Source organism: Tursiops truncatus, chromosome 12 (assembly GCF_011762595.2).
Source record: "Tursiops truncatus isolate mTurTru1 chromosome 12, mTurTru1.mat.Y, whole genome shotgun sequence".
NCBI classification, from domain to species: domain Eukaryota; kingdom Metazoa; phylum Chordata; class Mammalia; order Artiodactyla; family Delphinidae; genus Tursiops; species Tursiops truncatus.
This window is the reverse complement of record NC_047045.1, coordinates 70178121-70200949: the sequence shown is the minus strand read 5'-3', so window position 1 is coordinate 70200949 and position 22829 is coordinate 70178121. Positions and strand designations below refer to the sequence as shown.

Genomic DNA, 22829 nt, shown 5'->3' with positions numbered 1-22829 from the left:
TAACCAAACACTGAGTGGAATATCGATATTTAAAAGTGAAATGTATTAATAGTTTACTAATTGTTCCACAGAGAGACTGAGTTTGTATGGTTTACATTTTTATACTTCTTTCTGTTCTACTTATATTCTGAATGTCTGAAATTTTTTGACTTTCCCCCCACTATTCACAAGCTTTCAAATACTGGTAAAGACGTGTCTTTGTGTGTCTTTAGTTCACATAAGATTGCTATGTTAAGTGCTGATGAATATAGAAATGTTAAGACCACGAGAACAATTTTAATAAAGAATCAAAAAGTAACAGATTATGTAAACAGGACAGGTGGTTTTCTTAAGGTAGTGACCAAAATTAAAGCCCCCCTCCTCCACGCCCTACCCCTAACAGTTTTCTTTTGATCAAATAACTATAAGCCTGTGTTTCTGGACACAGAATGATGTTTTAAGTTGAAAAAATATTACTGACTTTTACTGAAAGCAAATTCAAAGCAAAAAGCTTTATTTTATGCCATTTAAAAATTGTCAGTCATATATTTACAGTCATAGAATTACCGTTTTTGGGTTTTGTTTTACCTTGGAAAGGCTTGAAAATATTTACTTTAAACCATTTTTATACGTACTAAAGTATTATAACACTCTTTCGAAAAAAGAAAGTGATCATGTGTCATTTCAGGCATCAAATTGGTCTAGGCAAGGGAAAAGTATTCAGTGTTTTTGCACGAGCTCTGGGCTCTGAATGGCGCCTCTTCCACTAATCAGAAAAACTTTAGAGCCGGCAGGGTCTTTAAAGATCATTATTTTTTTTTTTTTTTTTTTAACATCTTTATTGGAGTATAATTGCTTTACAATGGTATGTTAGTTTCAGCTTCACAACAAAATGAATCAGTTATATATATACATATATTCCTATATCTCTTCCCGCTTGCGTCTCCCTCCCTCCCACCCTCCCTATCCCACCCCTCCAGGCGGTCACAAAGCACCGAGCTGATCTCCCTGTGCTATGCGGCTGCTTCCCACTAGCTATCTACCTTACGTTTGGTAGTGTATATATGTCCATGCCTCTTTATCGCTTTGTCACCGTTTACACTTCCCCCTCCCCATAGCCTCAAGTCCATTCTCTAGTAAGTCTGTGTCTTTATTCCTGTTTCACCCCTAGGTTTTTCATGACATTTTTTTTTTAAATTCCATATATATGTGTTAGCATACGGTATTTGTCTCTCTCTTTCTGACTTACTTCACTCTGTATGACAGACTCTAGGTCTATCCACCTCATTACAAATAGCTCAATTTCGTCTCTTTTTATGGCTGAGTAATATTCCATTGTATATATGTGCCACATCTTCTTTATCCATTCATCCGATGATGGACACTTAGGTTGTTTCCATCTCTGGGCTATTGTAAATAGAGCTGCAATGAACATATGGTCACCTTATCTTTGACAAAGGAGGCAGAAATGTACAGTGGAGAAAGGACAGCCTATTCAATAAGTGGTGCTGGGAAAACTGGACAGCTACATGTAAAAGTATGAAGTTAGATCACTCCCTAACACCATACACAAAAATAAGCTCAAAATGGATTAAAGACCTAAATGTAAGGCCAGAAACTATCAAACTCTTAGAGGAAAACATAGGAAGAACACTCTATGACATAAATCACAGCAAGATTCTTTCTGACCCACCTCCTAGAGTAATGGAAATAAAAACAAGAGTAAACAAATGGGACCTAATGAAACTTAAAAGCTTTTGCGCAGCAAAGGAAACCATAAAGAAGACCAAAAGACAACCCTCAGAATGGGAGAAAATATTTGCAAATGAAGCAACTGACAAAGGATTAATCTCCAAAATATACAAGCAGCTCATGCAGCTCAATATCAAAAAGACAAACAACCCAATCCAAAAATGGGCAGAAGACCTAAATAGACATTTCTCCAAAGAAGATATACAGAGTGCCAACAAACACATGAAAGAATGCTCAACATCACTAATCATGAGAGAAATGCAAATCAAAACTACAATGAGATATCATCTCACACCAGTCAGAATGGCTATCATCAAAAAATCTAGAAACAATAAATGCTGGAGAGGGTGTGGAGAAAAGGGAACCCTCTTACACTGTTGGTGGGAATGTAAATTGATACAGCCACTGTGGAGAACAGTATGGAGGTTCCTTAAAAAGCTACAAATAGAACTACCATATGACCCAGCAATCCCACTACTGGGCATATACCCTGAGAAAACCATAATTCAAAAAGAGTCATGTACCAAAAAGATCATTATTTTATACCCTCAGTTTACAGGTAAGAACCTGAGGCCCAGAGAGTGTAAGTGACCTGTTGAAGGTCCGGAGCTCTCCAGACACCGCTGCAGGATCTTTCCCCAACTTCACTATTGTGGAGGCTGCTTTCTATATGCCATTCTCTTCTTCCTACGACTCTCACAAAAATAATTTCGAGGTTTTTAGAAAGATTACTGGAAAATCTCGGGGCTTATGAGATGTTTTATTTCCTTTCTTAACCCCTTTTCCTTGCTTCCGATGCGTCCCCAGACGTCCGCGGAGCCGCTGGAAGAGGCAGCGGGCAGGGGCCAAGCTCTTTCTCGGGGAGAGACGGGTGGTGGCCCCAGCTGACCACTTCCCGCGGCCAAAGGCCCCGGCCTGGATCATCCTCGGGCTCCTGGGCCGCGTGATGCAGCCCAAAAAAGGTGCAGCATCGCACGTGTCCCTGCCAGCGTCCGCGCCTCGCGCGTCCAGGCCTCGCGCGCCGCCGCCCAATCGCCGCTGCCGCCTGGCGCTCGGGTCGCGTCCGCCGGTCGCAGGGAGACTGGAGCCCGGGAGCCGCGCCGCCCGCTGCCATGCGGTTCCGCTTCGGGGTGGTGGTGCCGCCCGCGGTGGCCGGGGCCGGGCCGGAGCTGCTGGTCGTGGGGTCTCGGCCTGAGCTGGGGCGCTGGGAGCCGCGCGGGGCGGTGCGCCTGAAGCCGGCGGGCACGGCAGCGGGCGCTGGGACACTGGCGCTGCAGGAACCGGGCCTGTGGCTCGGGGAGGTGGAGCTGGCGGCCGAGGAGGTGGCGCAGGATGGGGCGGAGCCGGGCCGCGTGGACACGTTCTGGTACAAGTTCCTGAAGCGCGAGCCGGGAGGAGAGCTCTCCTGGGAAGGTACTGGGAGCTGCGCCGGCCTGCATCCCGGCCTCGGCCTTGGCCTTGGCCTCGGCCTCGGCCTGGGGCGGGCCCCACAGTCCCCGCCGCGACTTCCCGGGCGCTTTGCCCGCCGCTCGGGCTTCACAAGCTGTCTGAACTCCCCGGACGCCCTGGGCTGACCCTTCTCTGTCCGCCCAGCTGTCGCCCCAGCCGCGCCTCCCGCACCCAACAGGTTCGCTAGATGGAGGCTGGGTTTCTGGGTTTCTGTCCTCCCGCCCCTTCGGTCTTTGCTCCTCCGACCTCTTTCCCACAAACACAGGACCCGGTTCGGGCCTCGGTCCCCCTCGCCCTCCGCGTCCTCCCTGCGCGGGTTCCCGGTCTGCCAGGTCCCCCGCCGCTCCTGGGTTCGCTCCTGAACTCTGCCTTGACTGTTTTTGTGCCCTCATTTTCTTGCCCCGATTCACTAAAAAATGACCCAACCAGTGAAGCTACCCTTTTCGCTAATCCTAAACTGCAACGTGCTATCTCTAGTGTATTATTTTTTTCTTCTTTTCGATTTGAGAATGAACTACTGGAAAAACGTTGAGCGTTTCTCTTTTTGATTTTTTTAAAGCCCCGAATATATGACAGTTGAGATATGCTCTGATTTCTTAAAATATAAAAACAATACATGCTGGCTGTAAAAAATCAAAAACAAAAGCAAAAAATGTACAAAGTAAAAACTTGTGTCCTCCACACACCCTAAGTCCACTGCACACAGACCAATATATGACATGTATCTATCTCACACATAAATTGGTTAATATATTATTCTCTATCCTGCTTTTTCTTGCTCTGTAAAGGTTGCGGATACCTTTTAGTGCCACTCGTATAAATGTATATTTCATTTTTTAAATGGCAACGAAATATTCTGCATTTACCAATGTGCATTTAGGTTGTTTTCTGTCTTCCTCTGTTATAAACAGTAATAGCTTAATTGGAAATCTGTGTATAAAGTTATCTTTGAGCATTTGGGAATGTTCCTGTATGGTAGATTCTGAGAAGTGAAACTGTTAGGTCAAAGCGTGGCCATATTTTACATTCCAGTAAGGACTACCAAATTATTCCCTGAAAGCTTTATGCCAGTGTAGAATCCTGCCCGCGATGTGTGAATTTAGACAGTCCTTTCTTTAAATGAAATGTGCAAAGTTGGGGATTGGAGTATGTGTGGCTCAGTAGTTGTCTAAAGTGGATGAAATGTCTCTGTGGAAGTTTATATGACAAAAATGGGCCACTTAGCCCATAATGATGTGGAATCAAAGAATCTGCAAAGAGCATGAGTGTTCTGTAATATGTTTATATATATATTTTTTCCTTGTTCCTCTTTGTACCCCGCTGAGTTTCATGGTCTGGTGACGTTTATTGTCTTTTTGTATTACGATGCCAGAACTGAAAGGTACTCTCATCAATTATGCCCTTCTTTACAGGATATTACTATTATTAATAGTATTATATAATTATTTTTCATAATAAAGTAATATCTGATCATTTTAATAAAAATTAGGATGGTAAAAAAGAAAGATTCTTCCCTTTCCCCAGTCTCTCTCCTTTTCTATTTTTAGTTTTTCTGATATTCCTCCCAAAGTTCTGAATAATTTGCTTATATTGCTATTTCTTAATATATCAAGTTGAATTTTTCTGTTTTTAGATTTTCTGAGTTACCATACAAGTTATATATTACATTTAAATTAAAATTAGACAATATCTATTGACAGCTGCTGTATACCCATTAAATTAACCATCATACTTGCTGTGAAATATGAGGAATTTAGCTCAAGTTCATTATCTCTCTCCTCCCTGCTGGTTTTTATATTATTATTTTATACTGCATATATGTAGTTTATTGTTGACTTTCTATTATATAGAAATTTCTGTATTATGCTTCTGTTACATAGAAAGTTACTCCTATGTAAAAGGATAAGAAAAATAACTCACCTACACATTCCTCCCCTTCTCCTTACTTTGGTTAATCATCATTTCTACATTAAGTTCTATTAACATATAATTTGTATTCTGTTTTATAATTGTTGCTGTGCCTTCTTGTTTTAGGTGGATAGGTTGATTCTAAGAACTGTAAGTTAACAAAGAGCATCACGAGGCGCAGCATAGCCTATTTTGTTTGTTTGTTTGTTTTTTTGCGGTACGCGGGCCTGTCACTGCTGCGGCCTCTCCAGTTGCGGAGCACAGGCTCCGGACGCGCAGCCTCAGCGGCCATGGCTCATGGGCCCAGACGCTCCGCGGCGTGTGGGATCTTCCCGGACTGGGGCACGAGCCCGCGTCCCCTACATTGGCAGGCGGACTCTCAACCACTGCGCCAGGGAAGCCCGCATAGCCTATTTTTAAGAGCAAGGATTCTAGAGCCAGAATGGCTTCACCAACCAGTGTGTGACCTTGGGCAAGTCACTTTACTGTGCTGTTGTTGAAAGGACTAAACTGGCTAATAAATCTAAAGAGCTTAGAATAAGACATATATTAAGTGTTAAATAAGTGTTTGTTATTGTTACTATTATGATTAGGAAATAATTAGTGTGGAACTAAGTAGTTCAGTTGCACTCATTAAAAGTTTGGAAATATAATTCTGTGACATGAAACCTGTGTACCAGGAGGAAAAGCTCTCTTCTCTTACACTGTAAATCATGCTCAGATTTTTATTTAAAGTGATACCAGAGCTCATTTTACTTTATGTTTGGGTGGCCATGTTCTACACCTTGTTTCAAACTTTCTAGTTACTTTTTAAAAACAGAAACAGCACGTTGATCATCAAAATTTCCTAGCTTAAATGCAGTATTGGATGAATGCAAATTCCTCACTTTTTGAAAACATTCTTTTCCTTGAAGAATTGGGATTTTTGTTCCAATTTTCACTAATATATAGCTTTCTGAGCACAGCTGAGACTTTTATTTTTGTTGTTTTTAATTGAACTCCGATGTGTGTTGCATTGTTAAGGATTCCAAATCTTCCACTTTCTTGAATGTCTTAATCATTTCATTGGATTGTATCCTCAAATAATTTTTTTTGGTATTTTTTTATACTTTTTTTTTCACACACACACCCTGTATTTTATTTTTACAAGAGATAAACTGACACCAAACATTGTAAATGGATGGCCACAACAAAAGCAACAATGATTGCAATTACCAAACATGAAACACACTCACACTATGTCATAATATTGACATTCAGTCCAGTAATCCTCCACTGTAACAGCTCCTTTACTTTGCAGTGAAAATTGATTTGTATATTTTTTGTCTCTGAGTCTTTGTGGGATTTTTTTTTTATTCAAACAGAAAGTCACAAAAATTATAATCATCCTCATCAGTTCACTCAGTCCCATGTAATTAATTTTTTTTCATCTTGATCTTTTGTTAGCACTTTTATAAATTCATCAGTTTTCCATTAGAGTTCTGAAAATGCTTATTCATTCAGTTCAGCAGTATAGTCAGTTACCAGAAACCTGTACTTGTCAGAGTCTTTTCCATGAATTCCTTGAAGATGAAACCCTTTTATAGGAATATATTTGCAAAAGCATCAGAGTACACCCAGAACTGTCTGCAAATGACAAAAGACTTCAAAATGACCATGGTTAAAGATTTGATGAAAGTTCATAATAATGCAATTGACAAGGAAATTTAGTTATTTCTGAGAAACATATTTTAAAGTAATAACGAGAATAATGACTTATAACATTATACCAGAACATATAAGATTTTTAGAAATTTCATGTAATGTCTGAAACATTTATATTAACATATTTCCATACAAATAACCCAAAGAAAATTTAGTATTAGTTGTTTTTGTTTGCTTTTTTATACTGCAGGTTCTTATTAGTCATCAATTTTATACACATCAGTGTATACATGTCAATCCCAATCGCCCAATTCAGCACACCACCATCCCCACCCCACCACGGTTTTCCCCCCTTGGCGTCCATATGTTTGTTCTCTACATCTGTGTCTCAACTTCTGCCCTGCAAACCAGTTCATCTGTACCATTGTTCTAGGTTCCACATACATGTGTTAATATATGATATTTGTTTTTCCCTTTCTGACTTACTTCACTCTGTATGACAGTCTCTAGATCCATCCACGTCTCAACAAATGACTCAATTTCATTCCGATTTATGGCTGAGTAATATTCCATTGTATATATGTACCACAACTTGTTTATTCATTCGTCTGCCGATGGGCATTTAGGTTGCTTCCATGACCTGGCTATTGTAAATAGTACTGCAATGAACATTGGGGTGCATGTGTCTTTTTGAATTATGGTTTTCTCTGGGTATATGCCCAGTAGTGGGATTGCTGGATCATATGGTAATTCTAGTTTTAGTTTTTTAAGGAACCTCCATACTGTTCTCCATAGTGGCTGCATCAATTTACAGTCCCACCAGCAGTGCAAGAGGGTTCCCTTTTCTCCACACCCTCTCTAGCATTTGTTGTTTGTAGATTTTCTGATGATGCCCATTCTAACTGGTGTGAGCTGATACCTCATTGTAGTTTTGATTTGCATTTCTCTAATAATTAGTGATGTTGAGCATCTTTTCATGTGCTTCTTGGCCATCTGTATGTCTTCTTTGGAGAAATGTCTATTTAGGTCTTCTGCCCAGTTTTGGATTGGGTTGTTTGTTTCTTTAATATTGAGCTGCATGAGCTGTTTATATATTTTTGAGATTAATCCTTTGTCCATTGATTCGTTTGCAAATATTTTCTCCCATTCTGAGGGCTGTCTTTTGGTCTCATTTATGGTTTCCTTTGCTGTGAAAAGGCTTTGAAGTTTCATTAGGTCCCATTTGTTTATTTTTGTTTTTACTTCTATTACTCTAGGAGGTGGATCAAAAAAGATCTTGCTGTGATTTATGTCAAAGAGTGTTCTTCCTATGTTTTCCTCTAAGAGTTTTATAGTGTCTGGTCTTACATTTAGGTCTCAAATCCATTTTGAGTTTATTTTTGTGTATGGTGTTAGGGAGTGTTCTAATTTCATTCTTTTACATGTAGCTGTCCAGTTTTCCCAGCACCACTTATTAAAGAGACTGTCTTCTCCATTGTATATCTTTGCCTCCTTTGTCATAGATTAGTTGACCATAGGTGCGTGGGTTTATCTCTGGGCTTTCTATCTTGTTCCATTGATCTATGTTTCTGTTTTTGTGCCAGTACCATATTGTCTTGCTTACTGTAGCTTTGTAGCATAGTCTGAAGTAAGGGAGTCTGATTCCTCCAGCTCCGTGTTTTTCCCTCAAGACTGCTTTGGCTATTCAGGGTCTTTTGTGTCTCCATACAAATTTTAAGATGATGTTTTCTAGTTCTTTAAAAACTGCCATTGGTAAGTTGATAGGGATTGCATTGGATCTGTAGATTGCTTTGGGTAGTATAGTCATTTTCACAATATTGATTCTTCCAATCCAAGAACATGGTATATCTCTCCATCTGTTGGTATCATCTTTAATTTCTTTCATCAGTGTCTTATAGTTTTCTGCATACAGGTCTTTTGTCTCCCTAGGTAGGTTTATTCCTAGGTATTTTATTCTTTTTGTTGCAGTGGTAAATGGGAGTGTTTCCAGAATTTCTCCTTCAGATTTTTCATTATTAGTGTATAGGAATGCAAGAGATTCTGTGCATTAATTTTGTATCCTGCTACTTTACCAAATTCATTGACTAGCTCTAGTAGTTTTCTGGTATCATCTTTAGGATTCTCTATATATAGTATCATGTCCTCTGCAAACAGTGACAGTTTTACTTCTTCTTTTCCAATTTGTATTCCTTTTGTTTCTTTTTCTTCTCTTACAGCCGTGGCTAGGACTTCCAAAACTATGCTGAATAATTTTGGTGAGAGTGGACATCCTTGTCTTGTTCCTGATCTTAGAGGAAATGCTTTCAGTTTTTCATCACTGCGAATGATGTTTGCTGTGGGTTTGTCATATATGGCCTTTATTATGTTGAGGTAGGTTCCCTCTATGCCCACTTTCTGGAGAGTTTTTATCATAAATGGGCGTTGAATTTTGTGAAAAGCTTTTCTGCATCTATTGAGATGATCATATGGTTTTTCTTCTTCAGTTTATTAATATGGTGTATCACATTGATTGATCACATTGATTGATTTGCATATATTGAATTTGCACATATTGCATCCCTGGGATAAATCCCACTTGATCGTGGTGTATGATCCTTTTAAAGTGTTGTTGGATTCTGTCTGCTAGTATTTTATTGAGGATTTTTGCATCTATATTCATCAGTGATATTGGTCTGTAATTTTCTTTTTTTTGTAGAAAAAAAGAAAATTTCTTTTTGTTTTTATTTTTTTGTAGAAAAAAGAAAATTTCTTTTTCTTTATCTGGTTTTGGTATCAGGGTGATGGTGGCCTTGTAGAATGAGTTTGAGAGTGTTCCTTCCTCTGCAATTTTTTGGAAGAGTTTGAGAAGGATGGATGTTAGCTCTTCTCTAAATGTTTGGTAGAATTCACCTGTGAAGCCATCTGGTCCTGGACTTTTTTTTGTTGGAAGATTTTTTTTTTTTTTTTTTTTTTGCGGTACGCGGGCCTCTCACTTCTGTGGCCTCTCCCGTTGCGGAGCACAGGCTCCGGACGTGCAGGCTAAGCGGCCATGGGTCACAGGCCCAGCCACTCCACAGCATGTGGGATATTCCCGGGCCGAGGCACAAACCTGCGTCCCCTGCATCGGCAGGCGGACTCTCAACCACTGCACCACAAGGGAAGCCCTTGTTGGAAGATTTTTAATCACAGTTGCAATTTCATTACTTGTGCTTGGTCTGTTCGTATTTTCTGTTCCTTCCTGGTTCAGTCTTGGAAGGTTATACCTTTCTAAGAATGTGTCCATTTCTTCCAGGTTGTCCATTTTATTGGCATAGAGTTGCTTGTAGTAATCTCTCATGATCCTTTATATTTCTGCTATGTCAGTTGTTGCTTGTCCTTTTTCATTTCTAATTTTATTGATTTGAGTCCTCTCCCTCTTTTTCTTGATGAGTCTGGCTAATGATTTATCAATTTTGTTTGTCTTCTCAAAGAACAAACTTTCAGTTTTATTGATCTTTGCTATTGTTTTCTTTGTTTCTATTTCATTTATTTCTGCTCTGATCTTTATGATTTCTTTCCTTCTGATAACTTTGGGTTTTGTTTGTTCTTCTTTCTCTAGTTCCTTTAGGTGTAAGTTTAGATTATTTACTTGAGATTTTTCTTGTTTCTTGTGGTAGGCTTGTATAGCTATAAACTTCCCTCTTAGAACTACTGTTGCTACATCCCATAGGTTTTGGAACGTCATGTTTTCATTGTCATTTGTCTCTAGGTATTTTTTGATTTCCTCTTTGATTTCTTCAGTGATCTCTAGGTTATTTAGTAACGTATTGTTTAGCCTCCATGTGCTTGTGTTTTTTATGTTTTTTTCCCTGTAATTCGTTTCTAATCTCATAGCGTTGTGGTCAGAAAAGATGCTTGATATGATTTCAATTCTCTTAAATTTACTGAGGCTTGATTGTGACCCAAGAAGCGATCTATCCTGGAGAATGTTCCGTGAGCACTTGAGAAGAAAATGTAATCTGCTGCTTTTGGATGGAATGTCCTATAAATAACAATTAAATCTATCTGGTCAATTGTGTCATTTAAAGCTTCTGTTTCCTTATTTATTTTCATTTTGGATGATCTGTCCATTGGTATAAGTGAGGTGTTAAAGTCCCCCACTATTACTATGTTACTGTCTATTTCCTCTTTTATAGCTGTTAGCAGTTGCCTTATGTATTGAGGTGCTCCTATGTCGTATGCATATATATTTATAATTGTTATATCTTCTTCTTGGATTGATCCCTTGATCATTTTGTAGTGTCCTTCCTTGTCTCTTGTAACATTCCTTATTTTAACATGTATTTTATCTGATATGAGTGTTGCTACTCCAGCTTTCTTTTGATTTCCATTTGCATGGAATATCTTTTTCCATCCCCTCACTTTCAGTCTGTATGTGTTCCTAGGTCTGAAGTGGGTCTCTTGTAGACAGCATATATATGGGTCTTGTTTTTGTATCCATTCAGCAAACCTGTGTCTTTTGGTTGGAGCATTTAATCCATTAACATTTAAGGTAATTATCCATATGTATGTTGCTATTACCATTTTTTGTAACATCTTTATTGGAGTATAATTGCTTTACAATGGTGTGTTAGTTTCTACTTTATAACAGAGTGAATCAGATGTACACATACATATATCCCCATATCTCTTCCCTCTTGCCTCTCCCTCTCACCCTCCCTATCCCAGCCCTCTAGGTGGTCACAAAGCACCGAGCTGATCTCCCTGTGCTATGCAGCTGCTTCCCACTAGCTATCTCTTTTACATTTGGTAGTGTACATATGTCCGTGCCACTCTCTCACTTCATCCCAGCTTACCCTTCCCACTACCTGTGCCCTCAAGTCCATTCTCTACGTCTGCATCTTTATTCCTGTTCTGCCCCTAGGTTCTTCATAACCGTTTTTTTTTTTGTTTGTTTGTTTTTTAGATTCCATGTATATGTGTTAGCATATGGTATTTGGTTTTTTCTTTCTAACTTACTTCACTCTGTATGACAGACTCTAGCTCCATCCACCTATCTACAAGTAACTCAATTTCATTTCTTTTTATGGCTGAGTAATATTCCATTGTATATATGTGCCACATCTTCTTTATCCATTCATCTGTTGATGGAAACATATGTTGATTCCGTGTCCTGGCTATTGTAAATAGAGCTGCAATGAACATTGTGGTACATGACTCTTTCTGAAGAGTTTTCTCAGTGGGATGCCCAGTAGTGGGATTGCTGGCTCACATGGTAATTCTATTCTTAGTTTTTTAAGGAACCTCCATAATGTTCTCCATAGTGGCTGTATCGATTTACCTTCCCACCAACAGTGCAAGAAGGTTCCCTTTTCTCCACACCCTCTCCAGCATTTATTGTTTGTAGACTTTTTGATGATGGCCATTCTGACTGGTGTAAGGTGATTCCTCATTTTACTTTTGATTTGCATTTCTCTAATGATTAATGATGTTGAGTTTCATCTGTTTGTTAGGAATCTGTATATCTTCTTTGGAGAAATGTCTATTTAGGTCTTCTACCCATTTTTGGATTGGGTTGTTTGTTTTTTTGATATTGAGCTGCATGAACTGCTTGTAAGTTTTGGAGATTAATCCTTTGTCATTACTTCATTTGCAAATATTTTCTCCCATTCTGAGCGTTGTCTTTCCATCTTGTTTATGTTTTGCTTTGCTGTGCAAAAGATTTTAAGTTTCATTAGGTCCCATTTGTTTATTTTTGTTTTTATTTCCATTTCTCTAGGAGGTGGGTCAAAAAGCATCTTGCTGTGATATGTCATAGTGTGTTCTGGCTATGTTTACCTCTAAGAGTTTTATAGTGTCTGTCCTCAAATTTAGGTCATTAATCCATTTTGAGTTTATTTTTCTGAATGGTATTAGGGAGTGTTCTAATTTCATTCTTTTACATGTAGCTGTCCAGTTTTCCCAGAACAATTTATTGAAGAGGCTGTCTTTTCTCCATTGTATGTTCTTGCCTCCTTTATCAAAAATAAGGTAACCATATGTGCATGGGTTTACCTCTGGGCTTTCTATCCTGTTCCACTGATCTATATTTCTGTTTTTGTGCCAGTACCATACTGTCTTGATTACTGTAGCTTTGTAGTATTGTCTGAAGTCTAGAAGCCTGATTCCTCCAGCTCTGTTTTTCTTTCTCAAGATCGCTTTGGCCTTTTGGGGTCTTTTGTGTTTCCATACAAATTGTGAAATTTTTTGTTCTAGTTCTGTGAAAAATGCCAGTGGTGGGTGGTTTGATAGGTATTGCATTGAATCTGTAGATTGCTTTGGGTAGGATAGTCATTTTCACAATGTTGATTCTTCCAATCCAAGAACATGGTATATCTCTCCATCTATTTATATCATCTTTAATTTCTTTCAGCAGTGTCCTGTACTTTTCTGCATACAGGTCTTTTGTCCTCTTAGGTAGGTTTATTCCTAGGTATTTTATTCTTTTTGTTGCAGTGGTAAATGGGAGTGTTTCCTGAATTTCTCTTTCCGATTTTTCATCATTAGTGTATAGTAATGCAAGAGATTTCTGTGCATTAATTTTGTATCCTGCTACTTTACCAAATTCATTGATTAGCTCTAGTAGTTTTCTGGTGGCATCTTTAGGATTCTCTATGTATAGTATCATATCATCTGGAAACAGTGACAGCTTTACTTCTTTTCCAATTTGGATTCCTTTTATTTCTTTTTCTTCTCTGACTGCTGTGGCTAAGACTTCCAAAACTATGTTGAGTAATAGTAGTGTAGTGGACAACCTTGTCTTTTTCCTAATCTTAGAGGAAATGGTTTCAGTTTTTTACCTTTGAAAACGATGTTGACTGTGGGTTTGTCATATATGGCCTTTATTATGTTGAGGGAAATTCCCTTTATGCCTACTCCCTGTAGGCTTTTTATCATAAATGGGTTTTGAATTTTGTCGAAAGCTTTTTCTGCATCTATTGAGATCATCATATGGTTTTTCTCCTTCAATTTGTTAATATGGTGTATCACATTGATTGATTTGTGTATATTGAAGAATCCTTGCATTCCTGGGATAAACCCCACTTGATCATGGTGTATGATCCTTTTAATGTGCTGTTGGATTCTGTTTATTTGTATTTGGTTGAGGATTTTTGCATCTATGCTCATTAGTGATATTGGCCTGTAGTTTTCTTTCTTTGTGACATCTTTGGTTTTGGTATCAGGATGATGGTGGCCTCTTAGAATGAGTTTGGGAGTCTTCCTCCCTCTGCTATATTTTGGAAGAGTTTGAGAAGGATAGGTGTTAGCTCTTCTCTAAATATTTGATAGAATTCGCCTGTGAAGCCATCTGGTCCTGGGCTTTTGTTTGTTGGAAGATTTTTAATCGCAGTCTCAATTTCAGTGCTTGTGATTGGTCTGTTTATATTTTCTATTTCTTCCTGGTTCAGTCTTGGCAGGTTGTGCTTTTCTAAGAATGTGTCCATTTCTTCCAGGTTGTGCATTTTATTGGCATAGAGTTGCTTGTAGTAATCTCTCATGATCTTTTGTATTTCGGCTATGTCAGTTGTTATTTCTCCTTTTTCATTTCTAATTTTATTGATTTGAGTCTTCTCCCTTTTTCTTGATGAGTCTGGCTAATGGTTTATCAATTCTGTTTCTCTTCTCAGAGAACCAGCTTTTAATTTTATTGATCTTTGCTATTGTTTCCTTCATTTCTTTTTCATTTATTTCTGCTCTGATCTTTATGATTTCTTTCCCTCTGCTAACTTTGGGTATTTTTGTTCTTCTTTCTCTAATTGCTTTAGGTGTAAAGTTAGGTTGTTTATTTTAGATGTTTCTTGTTTCTTGAGGTAAGATTGTATTGCTATAAACATTCTGCTTAGAACTGCTTTTGCTGCATCCCATAGGATTAGGGTCATCATGTTTTTGTTGTCATTTGTTTCTAGGTATTTTTTGATTTCCTCTTTGATTTCTTAAGTGAGCTCTTGGGCATTTAGTAGTGTATTGTTTAGCCTCCATGTGTTTGTATTTTTTACAGATATATTCCTGTAATTGATATCTAGTCTCATAGCATTGTGGTTGGAAAAGATATTTGATACGATTTCAATTTTCTTAAATTTATTAAGGCTTGATTTGTGACCCAAGATATGATCTATCCTGGTGAATGTTCCACAAGCACTTGAGAAGAAAGTGTATTCTGTTGTTTTTGGATGGAATGTCCTATAAGTATCAATTAAGTCCATCTTGTTTTATGTATCATTTAAAGCTTGTGTTTCCTTATTTATTTTCATTTTTGATGATCTTTCCATTGGTGAAAGTGGGGTGTTAAAGTCCCCTACTATGATTGTGTTACTGTCGATTTCCTCTTTTATGGCTGTTAGCGTTTGCCTTATGTATTGAGGTGCTCCTGTGTTGGGTGTATAATATTTACAATTGTTATATCGTCTTCTTGGATTGATCCCTTGTTCCTTATGTAGTGTCCTTCTTTGCCTCTTGTAATAGTCTTTATTTTAAAATCTGTTTTGTCTGATATGAGAATTGCTACTCCAGCTTTCTTCTGATTTCCATTTGCATGGGAAAGTTTTTTCCATCCCCTTACTTTCAGTCTGTATGTGCTCCTAGGTCTGAAGTGGGTCTCTTGTAGATAGCGTATATCTGGGTCTTGTTTTTATATCCATTCAACCAGTCTGTTTCTTTTGGTGGGAGCATTTAATGCATTTGCATTTAAGGTAATTATCGATATGTATGTTCCTATTACTATTTTCTTAATTGTTTTCCGTTTGTTATTGTAGGTCTTTCCCTTCTCTTGTGTCCTGCCTAGAGAAGTTCCTTTAGCATTTGTTGTAAAGCTGGTTTGGTGGTGCTGAATTCTCTTAGCTTTTGCTTGTCTGTGAAGCTTTTAATTTCTCCTCCGAAACAATGAGATCCTTGCTGGGTAGAGTAATCTTGGTTGTAGGTTTTTCCCTTTCTTCACTTTAAATACGTCCTGCCACTCCCTTCTGGCTTGCAGAGTTTTTGCTGAAAGATCAGCTGTTAACCTTATGGGGATTCCCTTGTATGTTATTTGTTGTTTTTCTCTTGCTGCTTTTAATATTTTTTCTTTGTATTTAATTTTTGATAGTTTGATTAATGTGTTGTGACATATTTCTTCTTGGATTTATCCTCTATGGGACTCTCTGTGCTTCCTGGCCTTGATTATCCTTTCCCATATTAGGGAAGTTTTGAACTATAATCTCTTCAGATATTTTCTCAGTCCCTTTCTTTTTCTCTTCTTCTTCTGGGACCCCTATAATTCAAATGTTGGTGTGCTTAATGTTGTCCCAGACGTCTCTGAGACTGTCCTCAATTCTTTTCATTCTTTTTTCTTTATTCTGCTCTGTGGTAGTTATTTCCACTATTTTATGTTCCAGGTCACTTATCCGTTTTTCTGCCTCAGTTATTCTGCTATTGATTCGTTCTAGAGAATTTTTAATTTCATTTACTGTGTTTGTTCATCATTGTTTGTTTGCTCTTTAGTTCTTCTAGGTTCTTTTTAAACATTTCTTGTATTTTCTTTATTCTATTTCCAAGCTGTTGGATCATCTTTATTATCATTACTCTGAATTCTTTTTCAGGTAAACTGCCTCTTTCCTCTTCATTTGTTTGTTGTGATGGGTTTTTACCTTGCTTCTTAATCTGCTGTGTGTTTCTCTGTCTTCTCATTTTGCTTCACTTACTGTGTTTGGGGTCTCCTTTTTGCAGGCTGCAGGTTCGTAGTTCCTGTTGTTTTTGGTTTCTACCCCCAGTGGCTAATGTTGCGTTTTGTAGGCTTCCTGGTGGAGGGGACTGGTGCCTGTGTTCTGGTGGATGAGGCTGGATCTTGTCTTTCTGATGGGCAGGACCACGTCCGGTGGTGTGTTTTGGGGTGCCTGTGACCTTACTATGATTTTAGGCAGCCTCTCTGCTAATGGGTGGGGTTGTGTTCCTGTCTTGCTAATTGTTTGGCATAGGGTGTCCAGCACTGTAGCTTGCTCGTTGTTGGGTGGAGCTGGGTCTTAGCATTGAGATGGAGATATCTGGGAGAGCTTTCGCCATTTGATATTACGTGGAGCCTGGAGGTCTCTGGTGGACCAGTGTCCTGAACTCGGCCTTCCACGTCTGAGGCACAGGCCTGGGACACCCAGCCAGAGCACCAAGACCCTGTTGACCACATGGCTCAGAAGAAAAGGGAGAAAAGAAGAAAGAAAGAAAGAAAGAAAGAGTAAATAAATAAAATAAAATTATTAAAAGAAAAAAATTATTAAACTCTAAAATTATTTTTAAAATATTAAGAAGTAATAAAAAAGAATAAAAAAGAAAGAAAGAAAGAACAACAAAACCAAAAAACATATCCACCAGTGATAACAAGCGCTAAAAAGTGTACTAAAAAAAAAAGCAACAACAAAAAAACGACGGACAGACAGAACCCTAGGACAAATGGTAAAAGCAAAGGTATACAGACAAAATCACACAAAGAAGTTTACACATACACACTCACAAAAAAGCAAAAAAGGAAAAAATATATATATAAAAAAAAGGAAGAGAGCAACCAAATCAATAAACAAATCTACCAATGGTAATAAATTCTACATGCTAAACTATGATAAACATAAAATCAGAAACAAATTAGATGCAGAAAGCAAGGTTAAGTCTACAGTTGCTCCCAAAGTCCACCGCCTCAGTTTTGGGATGATTTGTTGTCTATTCAGGTATTCCACAGATGCAGGGTACATCAAGTTGACTGTGGAGGTTTAATCCGCTGCTCCTGAGGCTGCTGGGAGAGATTTCCCTTTCTCTTCTTTGTTCACACAGCTCCCAGGGGCTCAGCTTTGGATTTGGCCCTGCCTCTGCGTGTAGGTCGCCTGAGGGCATCTGTTCTTTGCTCAGACAGGATGGGGTTAAAGGAGCAGCTGATTAGGGGGCTCTGGCTCACTCAGGCTGGGGGGAGGGAGGGGTATGGAATGCGGGGCTTCCCCGTCCCCCCATCTCCATCAGTGAAGCGGCTTCCTTGTGTGTGGAAAGTTTTCCTCCTGCACGGCTCCCTCCCAGAGGTGCAGGTCCCATCCCTATTCTTTTGTCTCTGGTTTTTCTTTTTTCTTTTGCCCTTCCCAGGTACTTGGGGAGTTTTTTTGCCTTTTGGGAAGTCTGAGGTCTTCTTCCAGCGTTCAGTAGGTGTTCTATAGGAGTTGTTCCACATATAGATATATTTCTGTTGTATTTGTGGGGAGGAAGGTGATCTCCATGTCTTACTCCTCTGCCATCTTGAACATCTCCCCTCAAATAATTTTGAAGAAACAGTAAGTGGGTGATAAAATATCTGAGTCTTTATTTATTTATTTATTTATTTATTTATTTTGCTGTACGCAGGCCTCTCACTGTTGTGGCCTCTTCCGTTGCGGAGCACAGGCTCCGGACGTGCAGGCTCAGTGTCCATGGCTCACGGGCCCAGCCGCTCCATGGCATGTGGGATCTTCCCGGACCAGGGCACGAACCCGTGTCCCCTGCATCAGCAGGTGGACTCTCAACCACTGCACCACCAGGGAAGCCCTCTGAGTCTTTAAATGCCTGAAAAGGTCTTTCTTTTGATTTCACACTTGATTAGTCATCTGGTATTCCAGTCTCAAAATAATTTTCCCTTTGAAGGAACTGCCACAGTACCTTCTAGCACCTGTTGTAGCTGATATTTCTGATGTCAAACTAAGCCCATTTCTTTGTAGGCACTTTTTTTCCCTCTTTTGAAGTTTTAACACTTCTCCTTACACTATTTTACCAGGAGGTATCTGAGTTTGTTTTTGTTGTTGTTCTTGTGACTTGACAATTGTTTGGTTGTTTTGATTCCAGGAATTGTTTTTTTCAACTCATGGAAATTTTCTATTATTCCTTTATTTCCTCCTCTCTGTTTTCTCTCTTCTTTTGTCTGAAATGTCTGTTAGCCATATATTGTACCTTCTGCTTTTATGGGAGTATCTCTTAACTTTTCTCCTGTATTTTCCATCTTTTGTTTGAATAGATTTCCCTGGCTGTGTTTCCAGATCACTGTTTGGTTTTTAATACTAACCATTCCATCATTTACTTCCTACACTGTATTTTTGAAATTTTTGGCAATTGTATTTTTAATCTCCCACCTTTTTTTCTGTTATTCTCTGATTTCTTTTTTTCCAGAGCTGATTGTTCTTCTTGTATGGATAATTTATACTTGAATCTTTCTGAGGACATCAAATAGAATTGATTAAAAGTTGTTTTTGTCTTGCATTAACTTTTTTTTTTCCCTCTCTGTAGTCAATTTTTTTTTAATGCTAAGGGTTTTCCTCAAGTATCTGGTAATCCCTAGGTGACCATTGATTTTTATGAATAAAGGTTATGTTGATTTGTACAGGCAGCTGTGCTGGTTCCCTGTTGAAGTTGCTTATGTTTATCCAAAATCTTCTCTAAATGGGAGGACACTCATGGGCTACCATGTAATCTGGCAGATTTTGTGGAGGGAAGGTTTCTTCACTTAGGGTTAATGGTTGAGGATCTAGCAGGCTCCAGGTCCTTATCATTAGCAAAGTAAAGAAACAGAACAAACAAAAACTTGACTATAGGAAGAGATATTTCCGTCTGTTTTATTCCTGAATGGTGTTGCCTTTTTCTCTCATCTTCAGGTATGTCATTGGGTCCATAGATGTCTCAAGATCTGTTCTGTTCAGATATCTAGCCCCTATACCCACACTAGGGCCCTTTCCAGGAAAGCCATTCTCTACTGTGTTTACAACACACTTATTTCATGTTAGGGGTAAGGTGGGGTGGAAGGAGGCAGGTGGGAAACCTTTCCTTCAACTCTTTTCCAGGTTGGCATCTCTCTATTTGTTACGTCTCCTCTTATAAGTCTTCCCTAACTACCTTCTTATTCTTTCTCACAGCACCTGTTTCTTTCCTTATATCTCTTATTATAGTTTAAAATTGCATTAGTTATGTTGGCTTGGACTCTGATTGTAAGTAATAGAAACTGAGTATGAACATGCCTATAAAAGAAATATTATTAACTCATATAACCAAATTAAAGAAGCATGGGGTCCAACCTCTTTCCTCACCTGCCCTCTAGTCTTCTCTCTCTTCCCTGTACATTTGCCTTACTCAGGAACTTCATTTTCTGAAGCTAACTGACTCTGTCAAGCTAGATTCCTCGCACAGAGCTCCGGGCTTACATACTTAGAACCAGAGAAGAAAAATATAATCTTCCCTGCCAGCTCTAGTTAGAAAAATCTGGGGGAAAGACTGAAATTCACCTTGTTGTAACCAATCATTCTTGCCAAGGAAGTGGGAGTACAGTGATGAGCATTTCCAACAACAAACACTTCCTGGAGTTGGGAGGAGGAACTGCCCCTCCCCCCCGCTGCCCCAGAAAGCATGTACTGTTTCAGAGGCAGATTGGAATGCAGTGGGCCACAGGTTAACAGAAAACACAACAAGCCCTTGCTTTAAAAAATAAGGGTTTGTTTTTCTGCTGTAAAAAGTTCATTGGTGGGTGGCAGTGGAAATGGGCCATAGCTCATGGATGTCAGGTGAGGTGTCATTGCATTTTCTTGGCTTTTCCCTCAAGGCAGCAGCTGCTGCTCTAATCATCACATATGCATTCAGTGGAACATGGGAGGAGTTGGAAGGATGGAAATGTCAGCTGTGGGTATCCCCATTTATCTAGAAAACATTAACTTTGCCAGGATTCTCCCCACCCCTCAACATACATACAGGTATACCTTGTTTTATTGTACTTCACTTTATTGAGCTTTGCAGATATTACAATTTTTTTTTCTTAAATTGAAGGTTTGTGGCAACCTTGTGTTGAGTAAGTCTTTAGGTGCCATTTTTCAACAGCATTTGCTCACTTCATGTCTCTGTGTCACATTTTGGTAATTCTTGCAATATTTCAAACTTTTTCATTATCATTATATTTTTTCTGGTGACCTGTAGTCAGTGATCTTTGATATTACTATTGTAATTGTTTTAGGGTGCCACTGACAGTGCCCATATAAGACAGCAAACTTAATGCTTAATGGATAAATGTTTGTGTTCTGTTCCACTGACCTGGCCATCCTCCCCTACCTTAACCCTCTCAGGCCTCCCTATTCCTTGGGACACAGCAGTATTGAAATTAAGCCAGTTACTAACCCTACAATGGCCTGGAAGCGTTCCAATAAAAGGAAGAGACACATTTCTCATTTTAAATCAAAAGCTAGAAATGATTAAACTTAATGAGGCGGCCATGTTGAAAGCCAAGACAGGCCAAAAGCTAGGCCTCTTGCATCAGTTAGTCAGGTTGTGAATGCAAAGGAAAAGTTCTTGAAGGAAATGAAAAATGCTACTCCAGTGAACACATGCATTTTAAGATAGCGAAAGAGCCTTATTGCTGAAACAAAGAAAGTTTTTGTGGTTTGGATAAATCAAACCAGCCACAATATTCCCTTAAGCCAAAGCCTAATCCAGAGAAAGGCCCTCACTCTCTTCACTTCAGTGAAGACTGAGAGAGGTGAGGAAGCTGCAGAAGAAAAGTTTGAAGTTAGCAGAAGTTGGTTCATGAGATTTGAAGAAATACGCCACCTCCATCACGTAAAAGTGCAAGGTGAGCAACAAGTGCTGATGGAGAAGATGCAGCAAGTTATCCAGAGACCTAAGAAGATAATTAATGAAGGTGGCTACACTAAATCAGATTTTCAGTGTAGCCTTCTATTGGAAGAAGATGCCATCTAGGACTTTCATAGCTAGAGAGGAGAAGTCAATGCCTGGCTTCAAATCTTCAAAAGACAGACTGACTCTTTTGTTAGGGGTTATTGCAGCAGGTGACTTGAAATTGAAGCCAATGCTCATTTACCATTCTGAAAATCCTAGGGACCTTAAGAATTATGCTAAAATGACTCTGTCTGTGCTCTATATATGGAACAAGAAACCCTGGATGACAGCACATTTGTTTACAACATAGTTTATGGAATATATTAAGCCCACTCTTGAGACATACTGCTCAGAAAAAAAGATTTCTTTCAAAATATTACTGCTCATTGACAATGCACCTTGGTTACCCAAGAGCTCCAATGGCGATGTAAAATGAGGTTAATGTTTTCATGCCTGCAAACACAACATCCATTCTGTAGCCTATGGATCAAGGAGTAATTTTGACTTTCAAGTCTTATTATTTAAGAAATACAATTCATAAGGCTATAGCTACTGTAGATAGTGATTCCTCTGATGGATCTGGGCAAAGTCAATTGCAAACCTTCTGGGAAGGATTCACCACTCTAGATGCCATTAAGAACATTTGTGATTCATGGGAAGAGGTAAAAATATCAACATTAACAGCAGTTTGGAAGAAGTTGATTCCAAACCCCGTGGATGACTTTGAAGGGTTCAAGACTTCAGTGGAGGAAGTAAATGCAAATGTGGTGGAAATAACAAGAGAACTAGAATTAGAAGTGGAACCTGAAGATGTGACTGAATTGCTGCAATCTCATGTTAAAACTTTCACGATGAGGAGTTGTTTCATATGGATAAACAAAGAAAGTGGTTTCCTGAGATAGAATCTACTCCTGGTGAAGATTGTTGAACTGACAACAAAAGATTTAGAATATTACATAAACTTAATTGATAAAGCAGCAGCAGGGCTTGAGAGGATTGGCTCCAATTTTGAAAGAAGTTCTGTTATGGGTAAAATGCTATCAAACAGCACTGTATGCTACAGAAAAATTGTTCATGAAAGGAAGAGTCAATTGATGTGAGGAATTTCACTGTTGTCTTATTTTAAGAAATTGCCACAGTCACCCCAGCCTTCAGCAACCACCGCCCTGATCAGTCAGCAGCCATCCTCATCGAGGCAAGACCCTCCACCAGCACAAAGATTATGACTCGCTGAAGACACAGATGATGGTCAGCATTTTTTAGCAATAAAGTATTTTTAAGTTAAGGTATTTAAATTGTTTTTTAAGATATAATACTAATTGCACACTTAATAGACTACAACATAGGGTAAACATAACTTTATATGCACTGGACAATAAAAAAATTCATGTGATTTGCTTTATTGTGATATTTACTTTATTTTGATAGTCTGGAACTGAATTGGCAGTGTCTCTGAGGTATGCCAATACTTCTTT

At 38.9% G+C, this 22829-nt stretch overlaps 1 protein-coding gene across 4 annotated transcripts in view; it reads left to right on the top strand.

The window, feature by feature from the left end:
• Positions 1 to 2649: 2649 nt before the first annotated feature.
• Positions 2650 to 22829, top strand: part of EPM2A (EPM2A glucan phosphatase, laforin) — a 106742-nt gene continuing 86562 nt past the window's right edge. The window contains exons 1-2 of one of the 4 annotated variants that reach the window (XM_073789704.1): positions 3151 to 3358; positions 8949 to 9102. Coding sequence is in view for 2 of the 4 variants with exons in the window: in XM_073789700.1 (XP_073645801.1) it covers positions 2844 to 3144 (301 nt within the window). In the remaining 2 variants the exon portion in view is untranslated. The other 3 variants (XM_073789700.1, XM_019951661.3, XM_073789703.1) reach the window with 3 other exon arrangements.